Source organism: Hirundo rustica, chromosome 5 (assembly GCF_015227805.2).
Source record: "Hirundo rustica isolate bHirRus1 chromosome 5, bHirRus1.pri.v3, whole genome shotgun sequence".
Taxonomy (NCBI): domain Eukaryota; kingdom Metazoa; phylum Chordata; class Aves; order Passeriformes; family Hirundinidae; genus Hirundo; species Hirundo rustica.
The window spans coordinates 58,989,774-59,008,141 of NC_053454.1; the positions used below are offsets into that span (position 1 = coordinate 58,989,774).

Consider the following 18,368-nt stretch of genomic DNA (forward strand, 5'->3'; position numbering starts at 1 on the left):
ATGGACCATGGGATTTTAGCTCTCTTGAGTCCTATTGTATTTTTTTATTAGGATATCAGTCGTCACACATCTAGGTATATGATTTTATCTTCAAAGCCCACCAGTTGAGCAAAGCTAAGCGGAAGGCTGGAGGCAGATTTTGCCTTAAAGGAGTGACAGAGCTGTGCCAGGTCACAAAGCAGAAACTGCAGCTGGATCCTGGGATTAATACACCGAGGGGAGCTGGGTTGTGGTAGTCAGGGAAACAGCAGGCACAAACGCTGCTGAGGAAACAAAACCCAAACCCAGGTGAATTTTCTGTCAGGAATTTTCTGCTCCGTGAATTTTCTGCCAGGAGCCCGCATGGGCCACAGCACGCTGCTATGAGGGTGTATTTACAGAAAAGGCCACAGTTCTCCTCATTAATGGCTCTCCTGTTTTTCTTGCTTAGGTCCACAGGAAAGGAGTTTGCCCTGAAGATCATAGACAAGGGCAAGTGCTGTGGGAAGGTAGTGTACGACCATTTCTTTATTTGCATGTGTACAGAAGCAGCACCAGCAGCTGCTCATTAGTCATAAATGGTGGGCGCGTTTGGGATTTCTGACTATTTGCAGAGTGTCTCTTTAACAAGATGATAATGTATCCAAGGAGCAAATAATAAAAGCAGCGAGTGTTAGTCTACTAGATAATAGAGAAAAAACCAAGCTAATTGTTGCCTATTTTACCGGGCTGACAAAATGCTAATATGCACCCAACATTTATTGGATGATTTTGACATGTAAAACATGAGAGGGGAAATTTGCAACTATGTGTTTATTTATGTAATTCTCATCCCACTCTGCCTCTTATTTTTCTCTCTGTATGGCTCAACATGCTCCTTTTATAAGCGGAACATGGATTTGAAAAGAAATTTTCACAACCAGTTCTTTCTGTTTATTACATAGCATCACCTTCCTGTATTAACAAAGATATCTTGTGTTCTGAACACTTTCTTTTAATTCAAACTTTAGGCAGAAAAATCCAAAATTGTCTCTTCAGGAGAACAGCATCTCATATAATCCAAGCAAATACCTGAGAGTGTCAGACCTCTTTTTTCCCTTCATACTTCTTGAGTATAAATATTTTTAAAAAGGAAGAATAACTGCCTCCCCTCTTTGTTTGGTAAGGAGCTGTGTGATGCTGTGATGACTTCCCATTAGGAGAGGTCCTCAGAGAGAAACATTGGATCTGTGCAGATTTCAAAGCAGGTATTAGGTGCTAGGAGATGAGGCTTTCACTTTACCTCATATTATGCGGGTCTATTTAGAAAATTTAGAAAGGAATCATAAAAATGTGCAGCCACAAGAAAAAGTGCTAGGGTTGCCTTTCTGAGATTAAAATGTTGAGATTTCTTCTGCTGTGGAGAGAGTGACCCACTACATTCCACTGCAAACAAAATTTTTGCATGATGTGTACAGCTTGCAGCTTTAGATGGTTTTTATTACTTGTCTGAGTCAGCTGCTTAGGTATCATAAATTGGAACTGTCTGAAGATGGATAATCTATTTTGCACAGTAGAGTTTAGAGGCATTTTCTATTTATCATTCTCTTTGCTTTAAAACACATGTGAAAAAGAAATCAACCCCACGGATGCATAATTGCCTGTTTTGAAGGGACCTGCATCTGCATAGCTAGAGATTGTTGGAAGATGCCTACACCTCTTAAGGCAGTGGCAGAATCATCCTGGAAGAATTCCAACAAAGGAAATAATTAAATTTTGCTACAGCTTATTCCTTCCTCACTCAGTTCCACAGCCCTACCTTAAAAGCACCCATCCAGCCCAAATCTGGACTATTTAAGTGTTGCTCACTTGATCTCAGATGTTCAAAAATTTGAATCCAATTGACTGTTTTCCACAAGTGGTTTAAATGCTCATTACACAATAATTTCTGTGTAAATAAATCATATTAATGTGGACTGAAACATATATTGCACTATCGAGGAGAACAACATAATGAGTTTTGGAATTATTATTTTTTTAACATGGCAAAACACAGCAAGACAGCGGGGTGCTTGAAAATAGCTAGCTACGTGTTAGTCAGCATTTTTTGAGGACAGATTTTTAAACCGTAACTCAACAACATTCTGGAGCCTTTTAAAAAAGATACTGTTTATTTTAAGTATTAATTAACGCCTGAGCAGTTTAGTCAAGAAAGCACGGAAGAAGCTATTGTGCCTTAGTTGTAATTAATGGGTGTAATAAATTTAATACGTCCCCTGTTCTTTAGGCTGAGAAAGCTGTAATGATACTCTAGCTTTTGCTTGGGCTCTTAATGTTAGTTTTGAATTTCCAGGCTTCCATCCCCAGGGCTTAGTGTGCTGTGGCTGTTCACGTCTGTCTGGTGATGAGGTTCGGCATCGCGTTTAACAGAATTGCTTCCTGTTTGTCTGTTCTGTTTTCTCTCCAGAGCGCTTTGCTTGGAGCAGGCACTCAGTTTGTTCAGAGTGACCATTGCTGCTCTTTCAAAGTGAATCTCAAAGGTGTGATGTTTAACCCGTGTGTGCCGCACCGTTCTCTCACGAAACGAGACGCACACGTGCCGCGGGGCTGCTGAGCTCTGTGGCCACAGAAAGCTTTGGCAAAAGCACAATGCACCCGTAAATAACCCCGGGAGAGGGAGGTGAAGTGGTGTAAGATCCCCAGTCACTGCACAGCGGATCACATCTCCTCCTAACGCTCTGCTCACAAATGCATGAAGTGCATGCTCCTTTATCAGCGCATTCAGCAGGGATCGGTTCCCACTCCAGTGACACGATTCCTTCCCTGCCAGGGTGGAAGGGTATTCGTGTCTGGTGCAAGCATTGTTTCTTATTTGGCAGAGAACCTAAATACAATATCCATATCCCAACATTTTTAAAGGAAAAGTAAAATCAGTCTTCACGTGGAAGGAACACGTGATTTTTTTTGCTCTCCAGTGTTAAAATGTTCTAGAAAACAAGGCATTTGGAACCAATTTGTTCTCAGAAGTCATTACTTCCTCAGAAGCACAGGGAAGGGGAAATTGAACGCAGTCTGTGTGCTGTTAAGCTGTTGGAGTCACAACAATTTAACTGAGCTATTACACATTTTGCAGATTGTAAATCTGAAGAGACATATAAAATGAACCAAAATCCATAACCAAAGCTCTCAGAATATTTTTTTTCTTGAATGCATTCCACAACTTAAAAAAAAAAAAAAAAAAAAAAGTCCTTGGATAGAAATCCTAGGTAATCTGTCCTTGAGTAACCTACACTAAACGAGAGATGAAGGCTGGAGAGGATCAAGAACATGTTAACTATTGATGAGGGGTGACAGGTTCCAGTGATCCAGCTTGAGGGCAGAAAGGTTCTGAACTTAATTTCACCTCATAATACCTGCATAAGAATATAACCTGCATTTCCTGAATTGCTGTCATGTTCTGGGGCCTTTTTCTGAGATGCCTCGTTCGTTATATGTGTGAAATATATTTTAAGTTAAATGTGGTCAGCGATGAAATACAAGTTAAGATCCAGCAACTGAAAATAACCTTCTGCTCTATAAATTAATCAGCAAAATGGGTGCTCGCTGATCAAGTGATCAGCTGATCAAAGGAAAAGTGAATTGGCAAATTCATGTTTCGGATAAACTTCCATCCTCCCCTGAACAGGAACACCTGATTGAAAATGAAGTGTCTATTCTGCGCCGAGTGAAGCACCCAAACATCATCATGCTGATAGAGGAGATGGACACCCCCACAGAGCTCTACCTGGTGATGGAGCTGGTCAAGGTAAGGCTCAGGGGCTTTATTTATCTTGTTTGAATTCTCTGAGCGGTATCTAGGAAGGCTGAGATCTTGGGAGACATCATCAAACAAGGTTTCAGGGGCAACCTGCATTTTTAAATCATAAAAATACACCTGCCAAGCAGTTATATTAATGGGATTTCTCCCTCTTCAGTTGGAACTTGACTATTAACACGGATTTGAGGTAAGTTTGCAACGTGCACAGTCTAAAGAGAAGCAGTTTTATACCATGCCTGCAATATGCAGGGTTGATAATGATATGCATTTATTAACAGAACACCTGCACGTTTTTCACTATTCTCATTATTTAATAATTTGATTTAAAGAACTGAACTCTCTGTGATGAATTTATCTTAATAGGTAAGACAAATAGGCTAAACTCAAGCAATTTTCACCCTAGAAAACCAAAATATCTCACCCATTTTACCTATATCAAACAGTTCACCAGAGAACAGATGCTGCGTTCGTACACGTACAGAGGAAACACAAACACTCATTTTGCTGTCACCTTGTGAACCAAATCCATGAGTAACATCAGTTTCTAGTCGTGCATTCTCTTGTCTGAGTTCTGTACAACACTGCACATCAGCTTGACGGACACGTCAGATGCAAAGTGCATGCAGCAAAAGCAGCACTGCTCGTTTTTTGAGCAGCGCTTTTTATTTCTGACTAGGAGCTCTGTTACATCCAAGAATCCCCTCTACAATGCTTGCCAGACTGGGAAACCTCTAAAGAAAGCGTGTAGTTGTTGAATACATAATTTCTGTAGCCCACTCATCTTTCCTCCTTCCTAGAAGTTATTTTTATACCCTATAGGCTTTTTGGGGCTTCAAGACAGGGTTTTTTTTTAATGTTCAATTCTCCACCATCTTGGCCTGTATTTCCTGAATTGCTGCTTCTCCTCGGTGTGCGCTGAAACGCTTGGAATGCCACCCACAGCTCAGACAGATCCCTCCTACAGATGTATCCAGGGAAACCATCATGGAGACACCCACATGAGATTTGTTGCAGTGACTGAAAATGCCACACGAGTAACTCACCCACACCAGAGGAACAGGGCATCCATAAACAGAGCTCGACACATTCAGAAATCACCTGGAGGTTCTGCACTTCGATGTATCTCAATCAGTGGATCCATTTATGTTGGATTGTGTTTATCCTTTTAGTCCTCTTCATCTAGATTTATATGGTATTTCTTGCAGTATCTGCAGAAATTTGAATTTGCTGAATATTTCTTAGTTAGGGGTTGGGTTTTTTTAATTGTTTTTATTGGGCTAATTTATTTGGAGCTTTACTCAAAATCAGGGATGTTTTCTAATATGTTGAAGATATTATACTGATAAGATGAAGAAAAGGGGTGCTGCATGCCTGTACCTGCAGGTACTATAAATGAGGGATCAAAGGTAGGAAGATTAATAGGAAAAAAAATCTGTGATTTGCCCAAGCTCAGACACCAGAAGCCTGGAGTAGAGTTAAAAATTTAATATAGATGACCAAAGTCCCAGTCTAGTATCTTGATAACAAGATCATCATTCTGCAATTTTTTTTTGTTTTGGTTTGGTTTTTTTCCTGTTTCACAGGAATTTGAGCATGTCTTTTGTGAAGGAAGATTTTTACATGTTTGTTTAGGGTGGTTTTGTTTGTTTGTTTTTAACAAAATGCCATCTTAAATATTTTTTGAACGGTGATCTTTTTCCTTTCCATCACGTAGGGAGGAGACCTATTTGATGCCATCACTTCATCTACAAAATACACAGAGAGGGATGGGAGTGCCATGGTCTACAATTTAGCCAGCGCTCTCAAATACCTGCATGGCCTCAACATTGTGCACAGAGACATCAAACCAGAAAATCTGCTGGTACGTCCCATTTATTTTCCAGTATTTTCTCTTACTTTGTTCTCATTAATGCAAATGCTTGTGTATAAATGTCAAGGAGCACAGCAGAGAACAGCAGGCATTATTAACTTAGAATAAGTGTGTACGAAGTAAATCTTTTGCTATGAGCTAGCAATCACCGTAATGCAGGAGAGCTGTGCCCAAGCCTGTCCTTAGACCTATCTTTATTTACATTTTGATTGGCTGCCTGTGGGATAAGCAGGAGTATTGTCTCACAAAACAATGAATTTTAAAGCTATGTCAATGAATCATTTATCAGTTTGCAAGTGGGAGAAAGGCGGGCTGAGAGCCATTTCTTCCATTTCTTTGAACAATCCTATGGTTACCATCTGAAGCCAGTGTGTTTTTCCTTTCACTGCCATAGTAGGACCATCTTTCTGATGGTTTATTGGTGTCCTGGCTGGGAATTAACCCTTTACATGGGTTTATTATTTTCCTAGGAGACTGGCTACTTCTGTTTTCAGCAGAGTTATTATAAAATAACGGTGTTGACAAGAATTGCCATGAAGTCTGCTTTGGGAACTACTTATGCCCCAGTGCACAGAGGGCACCCTTCCCCTTCTGTCCACAGAACGGGATCAGCGTGTGCTGCCCTGCTTACATGCAGAGGTTACACTTGTGCATTACATGTGGGATATTAAGTGTCACGCACTGCACGAACAGGGCTGTAATCTCCCCTGCTTGAGGCATTTCTTAAAGTCTTTTGTGGTGTTTGTCAGTCCTGTTTAATGAGTTCGCATCCAGAGTTAGGAGTCACGGCTTATCCCAGACTGGATTTTGAACTATTACAAGGACAGGGCTACAAGCTGAAAATATTTCTTAATTAATAGTCAATTCTTTCGCTTGTAATTCCACTGACAGTGTTTAGCAATTTAAATAAACCCTCAAATAAATTAGATTGTTTAGCAATAAGAAGCAGGGGGGGAGGGCTTCTCCTGGAAGATGTAGTCACAGCAACATGGCACTTGAGAGAGAAAAATTAAGGCGGAAGTTTCACATACTATTAGTGCATCTCCAAACACAGACAGTCCAAAGAAATTTTAAGCCCTCATTAGTGACTGAATCAGTTATAAATAGGCACAAATGCCCTTTCTGCCTAGAAAGCCTAAAGAGATTACTCAACAGATGCAAATCTTACTCACTGTGATTGACAGCGGCAGAATGCTGAGATAACATCCTGGTATTGAATGTGAATGCAAATAGCTCCCATCCACTGCTACCTGTAATTGCACATAGTTAGCTTTTTTGCAGGGGTCATCCAGCCTGCCTGGATGGGAATTACATTCCCTTTGCTAGTCATGCATTTTAAAAATGCAAACCCTAAGACTAATAGCTGTTACGAAGGTGTTACATAAAGGAGAACAAGTGTTTCCATTACTGGTATGAATTACACAGGGGAATGAAGAAAGGTATTGCAGTGCTCAGGTGTTTGAGGAAGGCAAATAAATTCAGCCATTCTGGAGATTATGGGGTCCTCCATTCTAGAAGCTAGATGCCCTTGAAATCATGTTAATATTAACATTTTACTTTACGAACAAAACTGAGATGAATTTGTTAGGGGGATGTTTCCTTTGTGTCAGTCTGGTTTGCTTTATTCCTGCCATCACTGGTGTATACGCGCTTCTCTTTCTATCGAAATTCACCGTCTCTCATCAATAAAATGACTCAGTGCTACATTGTTTATGGGCCTTTTGGTAAGGTGCAGTTGGGTCTGCACAGAAGCCTAAACTGAACTTGCCCAGACCAGGCACATTTACTGATGAAATTGCCCAATATGCTGACTAGATTTATGCTAAGTTAACAAGATGTTAAACAAATCTGATTGTAGCCGCCAGTCCCATTTTAAACTCCAGGTGCCATTCAAATGAAAGTAGAGTATTATGTTTTACTGAATATAGTTAAAATTTCCCAGCATTCAAGGACTGGGTTTTCTTTTCCACCTCTAGTTGCTCGAGGCCGTGTCATGGTCTGACCTACATAGCTGGCAGACAGCTCCATTGAACACTTGCTCCAGCTGCAATCAATGGGAATATAGTTTTTTCTCTTCTTTCCTTACAGGACCATGGAAATCACCTATTTTTTCCCATCTTCTTGGTGTGGCGATGATGATTTCCCAAAGAAATTAGAGGATATAAAAATGCAGATGTTCTCCTCCTCATTCTGTGTTAATTTCTTCTGATTCTAGGTGTGTGAATATTCAGATGGAACCAAGTCTTTGAAGCTTGGAGACTTTGGACTGGCGACGGTGGTGGAAGGCCCTTTGTACACCGTCTGTGGGACACCCACCTATGTGGCTCCAGAAATCATTGCAGAAACAGGGTGAGCATGGCTGGTAACCACTCATTTTTTGGCAGGTTGTTAAGGTCTCGTAAGATCTAAATGCTCCAACAGGCTGCCCCTCCATTGCTTTGTAACCAAACCACCCGTGGGCACCACTCCCGGTTCCTCCAAGAGGCCAGTATCCTTGCTCTGCCTGCTCCCAGAATTCTGGAATTTGGATTTTGGTCTTTCCCTCCTCTCCCACATCCCCAGGTGCAGCTCTGGCACAGTGGAGTCCATTTGTTTGTGCTCCCTGCCTCACCTCAGCATCCACAGCCTTCTGTGCCAACCGTGGCAGCTGCTTGGGGAAGAACAGACAGGCAAAACACGGTGTTTGCATTAGAAATGGAATAATTTCTATGGAAGAGGCTCCAGAGGAGCATAGCCTCCCCTAGTCTAAACCTGTTCTCAGGACAGTTCTAATTAGATCATGTTGATTCAAGTGATCCTTTTGGGTAGCACATCCCGTTTGATAACAATTGAACAACCCTATTATTCTTTATTTAACAGGTCATTTCATAAATACATAAAAAGTTGTGTAAAACGGTAAATTTTCACCGGTGGCAGATTTTCACAAGTCCTCTCTCCTTTTAGACCTATGAGAACTCCATTCCATGCTCTGGCTGACTCCTGCCATAGCTGTGACCACTCTGAATTCCCTGATGGAGGGAGGTTTTGTTGTGCTGTTTCACTCCTTGTTCAGTGCATTTGTTGCACTGGGAAACTTTTCACAGCTGCAGTGAGCTCCGGTGTCAGAGGGCACCTCATCTGCATGCTTGAGGCTTTGACAAACTGAATCTACTGAACAGGGGAAAAGGCCTCTTTTTGACCTCCAGTGCTTTGATTTCTGTGCTCTAAAAGAAAAGTGCAGCTCTTCTTCCCCGTGTTACTCGCTGGAGAGGCTGGAGAATTGGTGTGTCTTGTTGCTTGGCAACACAAGATAACCTTAGCGAGAGTTACTTCGCTGTGGGGACTGAGAAGGCACATCCTTGTCTTTAATCATTAGTGGCTCTGGATTGGGAAGCCTGGATGCTGGCTTGGATTTGGGTATATTCAGAAGACCCTGGAGAGCCCAGAGGCTTATGGAAGAGGGAGGGGAAAAAAAAAAAAAAAAAAAAAGGTTTCTTAAAGACTGTAAAGGTGTGAAGAAAAAGACGTTGTTCAGGCACAAAATACGTCACCACATCAGCAGCAAGTAATTTAGCACAGATTCTCACAAAATCCTGTCAGTGTCGTCTATTTTTGATTGGAATGACTCTTTTTTTTTTTTAATTCAGCCCAAGTAACACAGCCTTGTTTTCTCAGGTACGGCTTAAAGGTGGATATTTGGGCAGCGGGTGTGATCACGTACATCCTGTTATGTGGATTCCCACCTTTCCGCAGGTGAGTGTCAAAGGGCAAACCAGCAAAACCAACCAAGTTCTTTCGGAGCAAGTCCAACCTTTGTCCCTGGGAGAGGCATCCTCGGGGGAGGAAAAAAGGTGGAACAGACTGACGTGTTTTCCCCACGTTTTTAAGTGGCTTTCCTTTGTTCCTCATTTTAGGCTGCGGGATCCATTTTATTCCTTTGTTTTCCTACGTGGGCAGGTGTTTCAGCGCTATGCGCGGGATGTTGAGGGCAGAGCTGCTTTTCCTTTTGTCTCCGTGCGGATCCCGATCCGCCATCCTCGGGCACGCACTGCCCTCCGCTGTTGGCGCTGGGATGCGGCAGCTCCCTGATAAACCAGGAGAGGGGAAAATGTGCTTATCCCGCCTTTTTAACCTTGTTTGTCCTCTTGGGAAGTGTCAAACAGAGCGACGAGGTTTGCACACATCATTTTTGGTACTCGGAGTCAGGCTATGTATGAGTTCTACTGAAAAATCAAATGGGTGGGGTTTTTTTGTTTTTTATTTTGTTGTTGTTTTTGGTTTTGTGGTTTTTTGTGGGTTTTTTGGTGTTTTTTTGTTGGTTTTTTTTTTTTTTTTTTTTTTTTTTTTTTTTTTTTTTGCCAGAGAATGAGAAGGAATTAGCACATATTAATAGGGAATTCTCCTCTTAACGTATAAATTACTAATGCAGGGCCTGCGTGTTCGTTTTTACAGCAAAATACTTAATGAAATACTTAGGTTTTAACTAAATCGCCGCACTGAACGAAAATATTTTGCAAACAATACAATTGCTGTTGATGGAAAAACGCTAGTTCAGGTATTCAGGGTTTTCATGTTGTTTGTTCAAGTTTAAAGCTGAAAATGTGTTTTGAAAGATACATTGTGCAAGCAAATGTGTTCTTTGATTAGAGTTTGGGGGTAGGGCACAGAGAACGTCCATATCATGCAAGTAAGAGCCAGGTCATAAATGAGATTAATAAATATGTGTTAGCCATGCAGCCCCTATTCCATTGGAAGAGTTAGCTCAATGTATTGGCTCAGAAGAGGTATCACTGTATAAACTGGCAAATTATGCATTTCTAGTAGTCATTAACATAATTTCTGTTCCATCCCCAAATCAAGTTAAAATTCCCATGACAAATTGGCTTTTTATCTCATAATGTTTTTTGTTACTGCTGTTTTACAGCGAAAACAACCTTCAGGAAGACCTCTTTGATCAGATACTTGTGGGGAAGCTGGAATTTCCCTCTCCCTACTGGGATAACATCACTGATTCAGCAAAGGTACTGATTTTTTTTTCTCGCCTGGAACAGTGTTTCTGACAAGCCCCTGTGCAGCCTGTGCTCAGCTGGGAAGGCTTTTTAGTTGGTTTAGCTTAACAGTGCCCGATGAAAGCTCAGGTGTTTCAGGCTGTCAGGTCCTGCCTGAGCAAGGGTGGCAGAACGCCAACTGCATTCAGGGATCATCACATCATACCCAGCTCCCTTCAGGATGCACTTTGCAACAGGTTCAGTGCTTCAGCTGTAAAATTAATGTGTCTCTGAATTTTTCCCTCCTATCACTCTTTAAAAAGGAAAAAAATTATTGCCCTGTGGATTGGATGCAGTTGGAATTTCTTCCCATTTTACTTGAGGCATTTATGAGAGCTTTTCAAGAGGTGTGGCCATTACTAATTGCCACTGCCAGTAGTTCTTCTGTGACCATTGCAGTTTTGTTTAAAATTATTGTGTCTGTAGGACAAAGATTCAAATGGTAAACCCCTCTTCTCAGGTTAATTCTCTGAAGTGCTCTGAATAATATCTGAGGACTCACTACCAAGTGGAGGTGGTTTTTTAACCCAGCCAAGGAGAAGCTGAATTTTTTTCTGCATTTTTCAGTTTATCTTACATTCCACCTGTGCACCCTATCTACCCTTCATTTACTGATTTATTTATTATAAATAAATGTCTTATTTCTTATTTATTAGAAAATATTTTATTACTTATGCATTTATTATTATTCATTATAATTATTCAATCATTCGTGTATTGGTCAGGTACACCTCAGCATTCTTTACCTTCCGTATTGCTCACCTGTCCTACACAGCTGTGGCCTGTTAGGGATGAGGCTCAGCTGCAGCCCCATTCCCAGTCACCACAGCTGTGTGCCTGCACGTCTCACTCCAGGCTTCCACAGACTAAATAACTTGGTTGTGTTGTTGTCATCTGCTTGTAGAAACCATTTCCCAAAACTGAAGCAATGGACAGTCCCCTTGAAATAATCTTGATAAGAGTAAGAAGATTGATAATTTGGAGGCTATGAAAGGTGTTTGTAGGGTGGGACTTGGCTAAATGTATTTTATTCTTCTGCAGCAACACAGAAGAAAACAGTTTTCAAATAATTCCATCAGTTTCTTGACTTTCAGATGCAGATTCTTGTCTCTGGTTTGTGTTTTTTATGTAATGCCACTGAGCTGCATGTGCACTGCCCAGAGAGGACCTCATCTCTCCCACGTCTGTTTTTGTTCTGGTCACGTGCATGAAGAGGTAGAGAACAAAGGGGAACATTAGAGCTGATTTTTTTAACATTTCTTTTTAATTTCTTTTCAATAGACTCAGTAACATGTGAGTACAGTGAAGAAGTTGATATCAAACACGCTGCCTTGCCAAACACTTAATCCTAAAGGGGAATTTTAAGTCCCACTGAAGTCACACTGGTATCACTGGTTCTGGTATCAGCTGGGGTTGGCTTTTTTCCATCCAGTTATCAAAAAGATTGCATTGAGAACTTGGTGCAACAGTATTTTCAGTTTTAATATCCTTTCCCACTTCCTTCACGCTCGTTTTGGTTTTCTTATTTTTTTCCTCATTTTCAATGAAGGAGTTAATCAGCCTGATGCTACATGTGAATGCTGAAGCCCGGTACACAGCAGCACAGATCCTAAGCCATCCCTGGGTGTCAGTGAGTAAATCACATTTCACTTGTCTCTAATTTGACATTAAACCTGTAAATCTAACCATTAACATGTGGTGTTCAGAAGCAGCAGTACAATTAGCAAATATTACACCTAATTTACCACAGACACTAAGCTGATGCCTGCCAGGTCCTTCATCTTCCACAGCAGCATAAAAGGGGAACACCAAAGTGCATTGCTTATTGATTTAAAAATCAATTAATTATTAATAAGTACTAGGATTACTTGGACACAGTCAATGCTTATTTTCAGACAAGTTCTAAAAGAGGGACTGAATATGATCTGTGGAGTTCCCTGACACAAAAGAAAATTGACTATTAACAAGCATATCAATGGCTAACAACTCCGCTCAAACATATTTATGATACTTCATAGCACCTCCAGACTTAGGACATGATGGGCCATTTAAAGTGATGATTTGAAAGAAAACCAAGTGACAAATATGCTTTTCATTTTTAAGATTATTTCAAGCATGTTATTTTTAACTTGCTTGAATCAAGCCAGCAGGTTATAATTGTGGGACAAATTAATGCACTGGAAGTGTCACATGTCATTTTAATAAACAGAAATTCATTCATAAAACAGTGATTGATTGCTCTTTTCCTTTTCTCTGGAGTTGTCTGTCATGTAGTAGGGTGTGTTCACTTTTGGACTGCCTGTCTTGAGTATTTACTATGCATTAAAAAGCAGAAAGTACCTGATGATAAAAGTTTTCATTTTTTCCTAACTTGAATATTGTGCTCCTTCTTATACAGGATGATGCTTCCCAGGAGAATAATATGCAAGCTGAAGTAACAGGTAAACTGAAGCAGCACTTTAATAACACCCTACCCAAGCAAAATAACACATCTGCTGGGGTTTCTGTCATCATGGTAAGAGAAATTAACATTTTTATACATTGATAGTATACTCTGCATATTTTCCTAACAGTGCTCTATGAGCATGTGTGGTGCAAGAATAGCAAACCCCAAACTAGGAGAGTCTCTAATTCTAGTCTTTATTGACATGTAATGTGGATTGTCTCATCATTGCTTGAGAGCGACCAAATCTATCACAGGGTGCTACCCAAGAGATAAAAATGAGCTTTCAAACAGAAACATGTGAACACTAAGTAGGTGTATGCTAAAATGAAGTTTATTAACAATTTGAAATCTTTCATTATAAAAACAGTGGGGGGTTTTTTTAGCATACTGCCCACCTAGTTAGTTAAGTAGAGTCTTCCTCTGTGCCTGATCTTGAGCACAGTGTTGTTCAACAGTACCTGTGCCAGGAAACCAGGCTCCATTCCAGAAACTTCCTTTCTTTCTGATCTTACTGGGGCCCGTCCTTGTCTGATGCAAGGATGGACACTGCACACGAAATGTATCTTCAGTAACTTAAAGGAAGCAAAACCATCCATGGTAACATAACAGGGACCTCCACCCTCACCCACTAGTATTAATTACTCTCAAAGTAATTACTCTCCCAGCCCACTTATGTTAACAAAGAATTGTTTTAATCGTCTGAGAGCCAGTAAATTTAAATAAAATGTTTCTGCCTACATCTCTGTCTTTGTGTGAGCTAAATAGGCAAACAATTTAAATTGTTAGGAAAAGTGATAACATAAAAATAAGTCAGGAAGTGGATTTCAGGTTCATGCTCTTGTCTACATTTCATTTGACAGTTTGACTTGACAGTTTGAGAGGGACTTCAGAGCTTCATTCTTTATACTGTTGAGACTATGGATAAGCCTGAAGCTGAAAACTGGTATAGAATGCACTATATGTAATAAGAGCAATTTTAATTCTAACTCTCAGCCCCTCTCCAACTTGCATGCCACTTAAGCCTGTCTCAGATCTCTGACACAGCGTAGCTTCCAGCTTCTTATTGGTGTGGGTTTTTTCTGTTAGCTACTGACACTCCTTCAGCCAGGAAAGTTCACCTCATTTTACCTTTTCCTGCTTTATTTCCTTCTAACAGGTATGGAAGGATGTAAATGCACAATTATTAATTGCTAAATGCAGCTCCCAGTTAATGCTGAAAGGAAAAGTAAAACCTTGCTCAAAACACTGTGACCACACGAGGGTTAAGCCCCCAATTTGTTATTCTTGCCCTGGTTTACCTTGAAATTTAGTTACCTTTGTGTTCCGAAGTTCTTCACTTGCTCCAGCACTCATGGCTTACCAGCATCGAGCTTCAGACAAGCACACTTTGTAACTCTCGTGTATTGCAGTGCATTGCTCCCTCAGTCCACCTGCACATTCACTGGAGCCCCTTTATAGCATCACCTCATTCCAACACTGTCACCTGGCCCATGCAGATAATACCATCCTGTGGCAGATAAGTAAAACTGCACATCCCCAGTTCAGTGTCCTTGCACAGGAGGCTCCTGCTGCCCCCAAAAGCATGTTGCTCTTAATTCATTACTGATTTTTTTTTTTTTTTTGTCAATTAAAAAACTGTTCTGTAAATCTAAATTTGTTGCAATTGTGTTAGTTCTGCTTAAAGTAAGTCTAGTTTCTGTCCCTTGCTTCCTTCCTTTTTTCCTCCTTTCCCAATGCCTGCATTGCTTTCCTCTGAGTAGGTCCAAGGCAATGGTACGTACTAACTGCGATGCTTTGTTCTGCTGCACAAAAAGTACATGGTCTCCATTTGTTACAAGAAAGGAGAAATAACTATGCCAGTCTGAAGTGGAAAAAGCTGCACAGCCACACCAAACCAGCAAAGCAATACCTTTTAAACACTTAGGAAAAAAGTGTTTGGTCTTGAGTGATGCATATCTGAAACAGGCTAAGCAAGCATCAAAACAACAATTTTTTACTTCCTCAGACGTGTCTTGGTCTATTCTCCTGGCTAGAAAAAGAGGAGAACCCTTTGAAGACAGAAGCAAAGAACTAAACCACTGAACTAAACACTGTTTCTATTTAAAACAAAAAATTCAATTGACACTTCCTTTAGAGCCAGACAGGAGATAATCAGTCCTAAATAAATAAAAAACATTTTTGCTTAGCAATAGTAAACTTAAAAAACAAAACCATGAACTTCATAACATAGAAATGTATTGCTGCTATGAGGACAGCACAGGAGAAAAATCACTGTCAGCATGAACTGAGAGCATGTCCTTCCCCTTTTAAATAACTTTACCTGCCACTGAAACAGCAGAAACCCCTATTCACAACTTTCTCCAGCAAGAAAAACAACAATGCATTGGTGTCTTGATAATGATTAAACTCCTTTAGACCACCACTAATGTCAAAAGCCCGGACTCAGTTCAGCTGCTCCTTCCCTGGCATGCTTCCTTTGCAGTGCTGATTGTCAGTAGCAGAGATCCCAGTTGTGGACTATGGAATTTTCTCCTTGTACCTCTGTGCAGGAAGGCTAGAGATGTAGCTTGAGTTAAAAAAAACCCAAAACAACAAAAACAAAAAGAAAGAGGGTAAGTACCTTGTATCTGCTGTCCTTGATGGCTTTGATACAATGAACACATCTGATAAAAAGATGCTAATTTTGACTTGTGTCAGAAATTATTTCAGTATTAAATAACTTCAGTGAATAGTGTATTAGTCAAATCCAATTTAAAACACACAGAAATTTTCAGGTTAGTAAAGCAAGTCCAATCAAAAAAATAAATTGCTGAGGAAAAGGCAGAGCACCTGACCTTTACAAGTAGCACATATCCTTTAGAGGGCATGGAAATCGGTGTCTTCAGTAGATGTACCACATACTCCAGATAATCCACCTATTCACTACAAAATTCTCAGTTTTCATTCCAACCTGTTGCTCCCTTCTCCTGTAAACCAATTTCTAAGTACCAAATTCAGAAATTATGCATTTTTGCCATCATGAGAGGTCATTTGCCTACTCTCACCACTAAGCACAAAAAGCAGGCCCTTTCCTTGAAAAAACTGTTTAGGTTTCCATCTGTCACCTTCCCCGGGGGCTCCCCCTCTGTACCCTGTGGTTTGTTACAGGAATGGTAGCACTGAGTTCTCAGTAAGGATCACCTGATTCTTTGTGTCTGCAAAAACACAGGCACATAAATTTTGCTAATAGTTACTATGACAAGTTTCTTCTCTATCTCAACCACTTCTGCCATCTTTTTTTCCACATCAGACTCGCAAGACAAAAATTTTAAACCTGCAACGTCACGGCAAGCATACATCTGGAAGAGAAGTTTTCCTTACATTCCCTAAAATCAGCATCACAAAAATTGTATCATTCTTCATATAAAAGACTTCTAATGTTATTTCTCCTTTTTTTATCCTGGCTGTACTGCATGCAGTTTGTCTTGTAGATTGTTTTAACCCTTAAGACAGGGCTGTATTGAAGCGCTGTTTCATGTTTTGCCTTGGGTTTGTTTTGTTTGTTTGTTTGTAGAACACAGCTCTAGATAAAGAGAGTCAGATTTTCTGCAGCAAGCGCTGTCAGGACTCTGGTAGAGCTGGAATGGAGAAAATTTCTGCAATTGCTGCTGCAGCTGCTGATCCTCGTGCGGCTGGGTCCGAGCCCCTCCTCCCTGCTGCTCCTGAGCCACTCCGGTCCCCCACGCTGCCTTCTCCTGAGCTTGCTGGGGATCAGCCTGGTGCGTAGGACTGGGGAAAACAAATCCAACTGAAGCTCCTCACACTCTGGCCGCAGTTTTCTTCACTTCCCATGACTGTTTTCAGTTTGTGTGCACCTCTCATGGCGAGCCCCATCCGGGTGTGATCCTCTCTCTCACAGCAGGTGAACGAACCACGTCTTGGGAACAGCAGCAGGGGAAAGACTCTGGCAATGTTAGGTGGTTTTTTAAGTTCTCTGTGTTAATAATTAACTCCATTTCACACAGCCTTGGGCTCTAAGTAGACTAACTTATGGTGTTGCTAACCATATTTTTATATGAGCAGTGAGGTGGGGAACAGTTACCTGGCCTCACTTCCACCAGCAGGCCCTGTTCTGTTCTTCTGATGGGAATTCTCAGAAAAGTGGGAGAGGCAGACAAGGGAAGAAAACCTCTATTTGCCTTCTATTCCAATGCCTCTATTTTTAGCCAAGTTTCTACTAAACTTGAAGAGGCAAATTTTCACGAAGAATTTTTTAGTGGACTAACTGTAAAATATCATGAGACGAACACTTGGAGATAAGAGAGCGAAGGATGGTTGTTTTCAATCAAGTTTGTGATCTGATTTGCAGGCAGGGTAGTGTTTAGATAATATGAATTTAAATAAAGTAACTTGGGATGTAAACATGAGCAGTGGGCATTTATTTGTTATGAAGACTGGAGTGAAGGAAGCCTTTTTGCTTTGGCCATTTTCTATCCTAACCACAAGTGTCCCATCCACACCCTTCTCCAGGGTCAGACTACCTGACAGATAGGATAAAACAAAATTACTTTGGGCCTGTGAAGGGGGAGCCTGCTGCATGTTACCCAAGCTATGATGAACTGAGCAGCTCCTAATTCTAGGACAAGCTGATAGAGGAGCTGCCATCAATAGCCATCAGAGGTTTGTCAGTGCTATCCCCCTATTCACCTGGTGCAGGCACTGGAAACCAGGATTGGGAAGCAGCTCTCCTTAATCTGCAGTCACGAAATAGAGGAGGTTTTCTCTTTACCATAATGCTTAGTTCAATAGAGTATGTATTCAGCTTAATCCTTTTCCTTTGCTCGTTCTTATGAATTGGTCATAGTTCATTTTTTCTCTTAGCTATACTTTCTACTAGAATTGTAAAAGAAAGACCTGCAATAAACTTTCTTCATTAAAAAAACAAAAAACAAAAAACAGAATGCAAAAAGTCATTAATTTCTTTGAGACCTCAGTTATTTTGTCAGCGACGCTGTTGTCTTATTCCCCCTGGAGAGACTGAACAACTAGATACCTTCCAAAACAATTTAATAGAATTAACTTGAGGGATTCCCATAAACTTCCTTGTCTTAAAGTTCATCCCTTCCTATGAAAGCCAAGATTAAACATGGTGTTTTACCTTTTGAAGAGCATTTAAAGATCAGAAAGTGCCAACTGATAACCTAAGGCCATGGTGGCTGGAAGATGTGCAACATCTTGGCAAAAAATTGCTATTAAAGGTAGGGAAAAATG

General features: G+C 40.7%; 1 protein-coding gene across 4 annotated transcripts in view; it reads left to right on the forward strand.

Moving 5' to 3' along the window:
• Positions 1 to 18,045, forward strand: part of DCLK2 (doublecortin like kinase 2) — a 79,962-nt gene extending 61,917 nt beyond the window's left edge. For 2 of the 4 annotated variants that reach the window (XR_005700812.2, XR_005700811.2), the window contains 10 exons: positions 431 to 488; positions 3,644 to 3,763; positions 5,490 to 5,636; positions 7,861 to 7,994; positions 9,300 to 9,377; positions 10,549 to 10,645; positions 12,222 to 12,302; positions 13,071 to 13,187; positions 13,979 to 14,061; positions 16,672 to 16,811. Coding sequence is in view for 2 of the 4 variants with exons in the window: in XM_040064343.2 (XP_039920277.1) it covers positions 431 to 488; positions 3,644 to 3,763; positions 5,490 to 5,636; positions 7,861 to 7,994; positions 9,300 to 9,377; positions 10,549 to 10,645; positions 12,222 to 12,302; positions 13,071 to 13,187; positions 16,672 to 16,884 (1,045 nt within the window). In the remaining 2 variants the exon portion in view is untranslated. Of the gene's footprint in view, positions 1 to 430; positions 489 to 3,643; positions 3,764 to 5,489; positions 5,637 to 7,860; positions 7,995 to 9,299; positions 9,378 to 10,548; positions 10,646 to 12,221; positions 12,303 to 13,070; positions 13,188 to 13,978; positions 14,062 to 16,671 lie in introns of all 4 variants that reach the window. The other 2 variants (XM_040064343.2, XM_040064342.2) reach the window with 1 other exon arrangement.
• Positions 18,046 to 18,368: the final 323 nt, after the last annotated feature.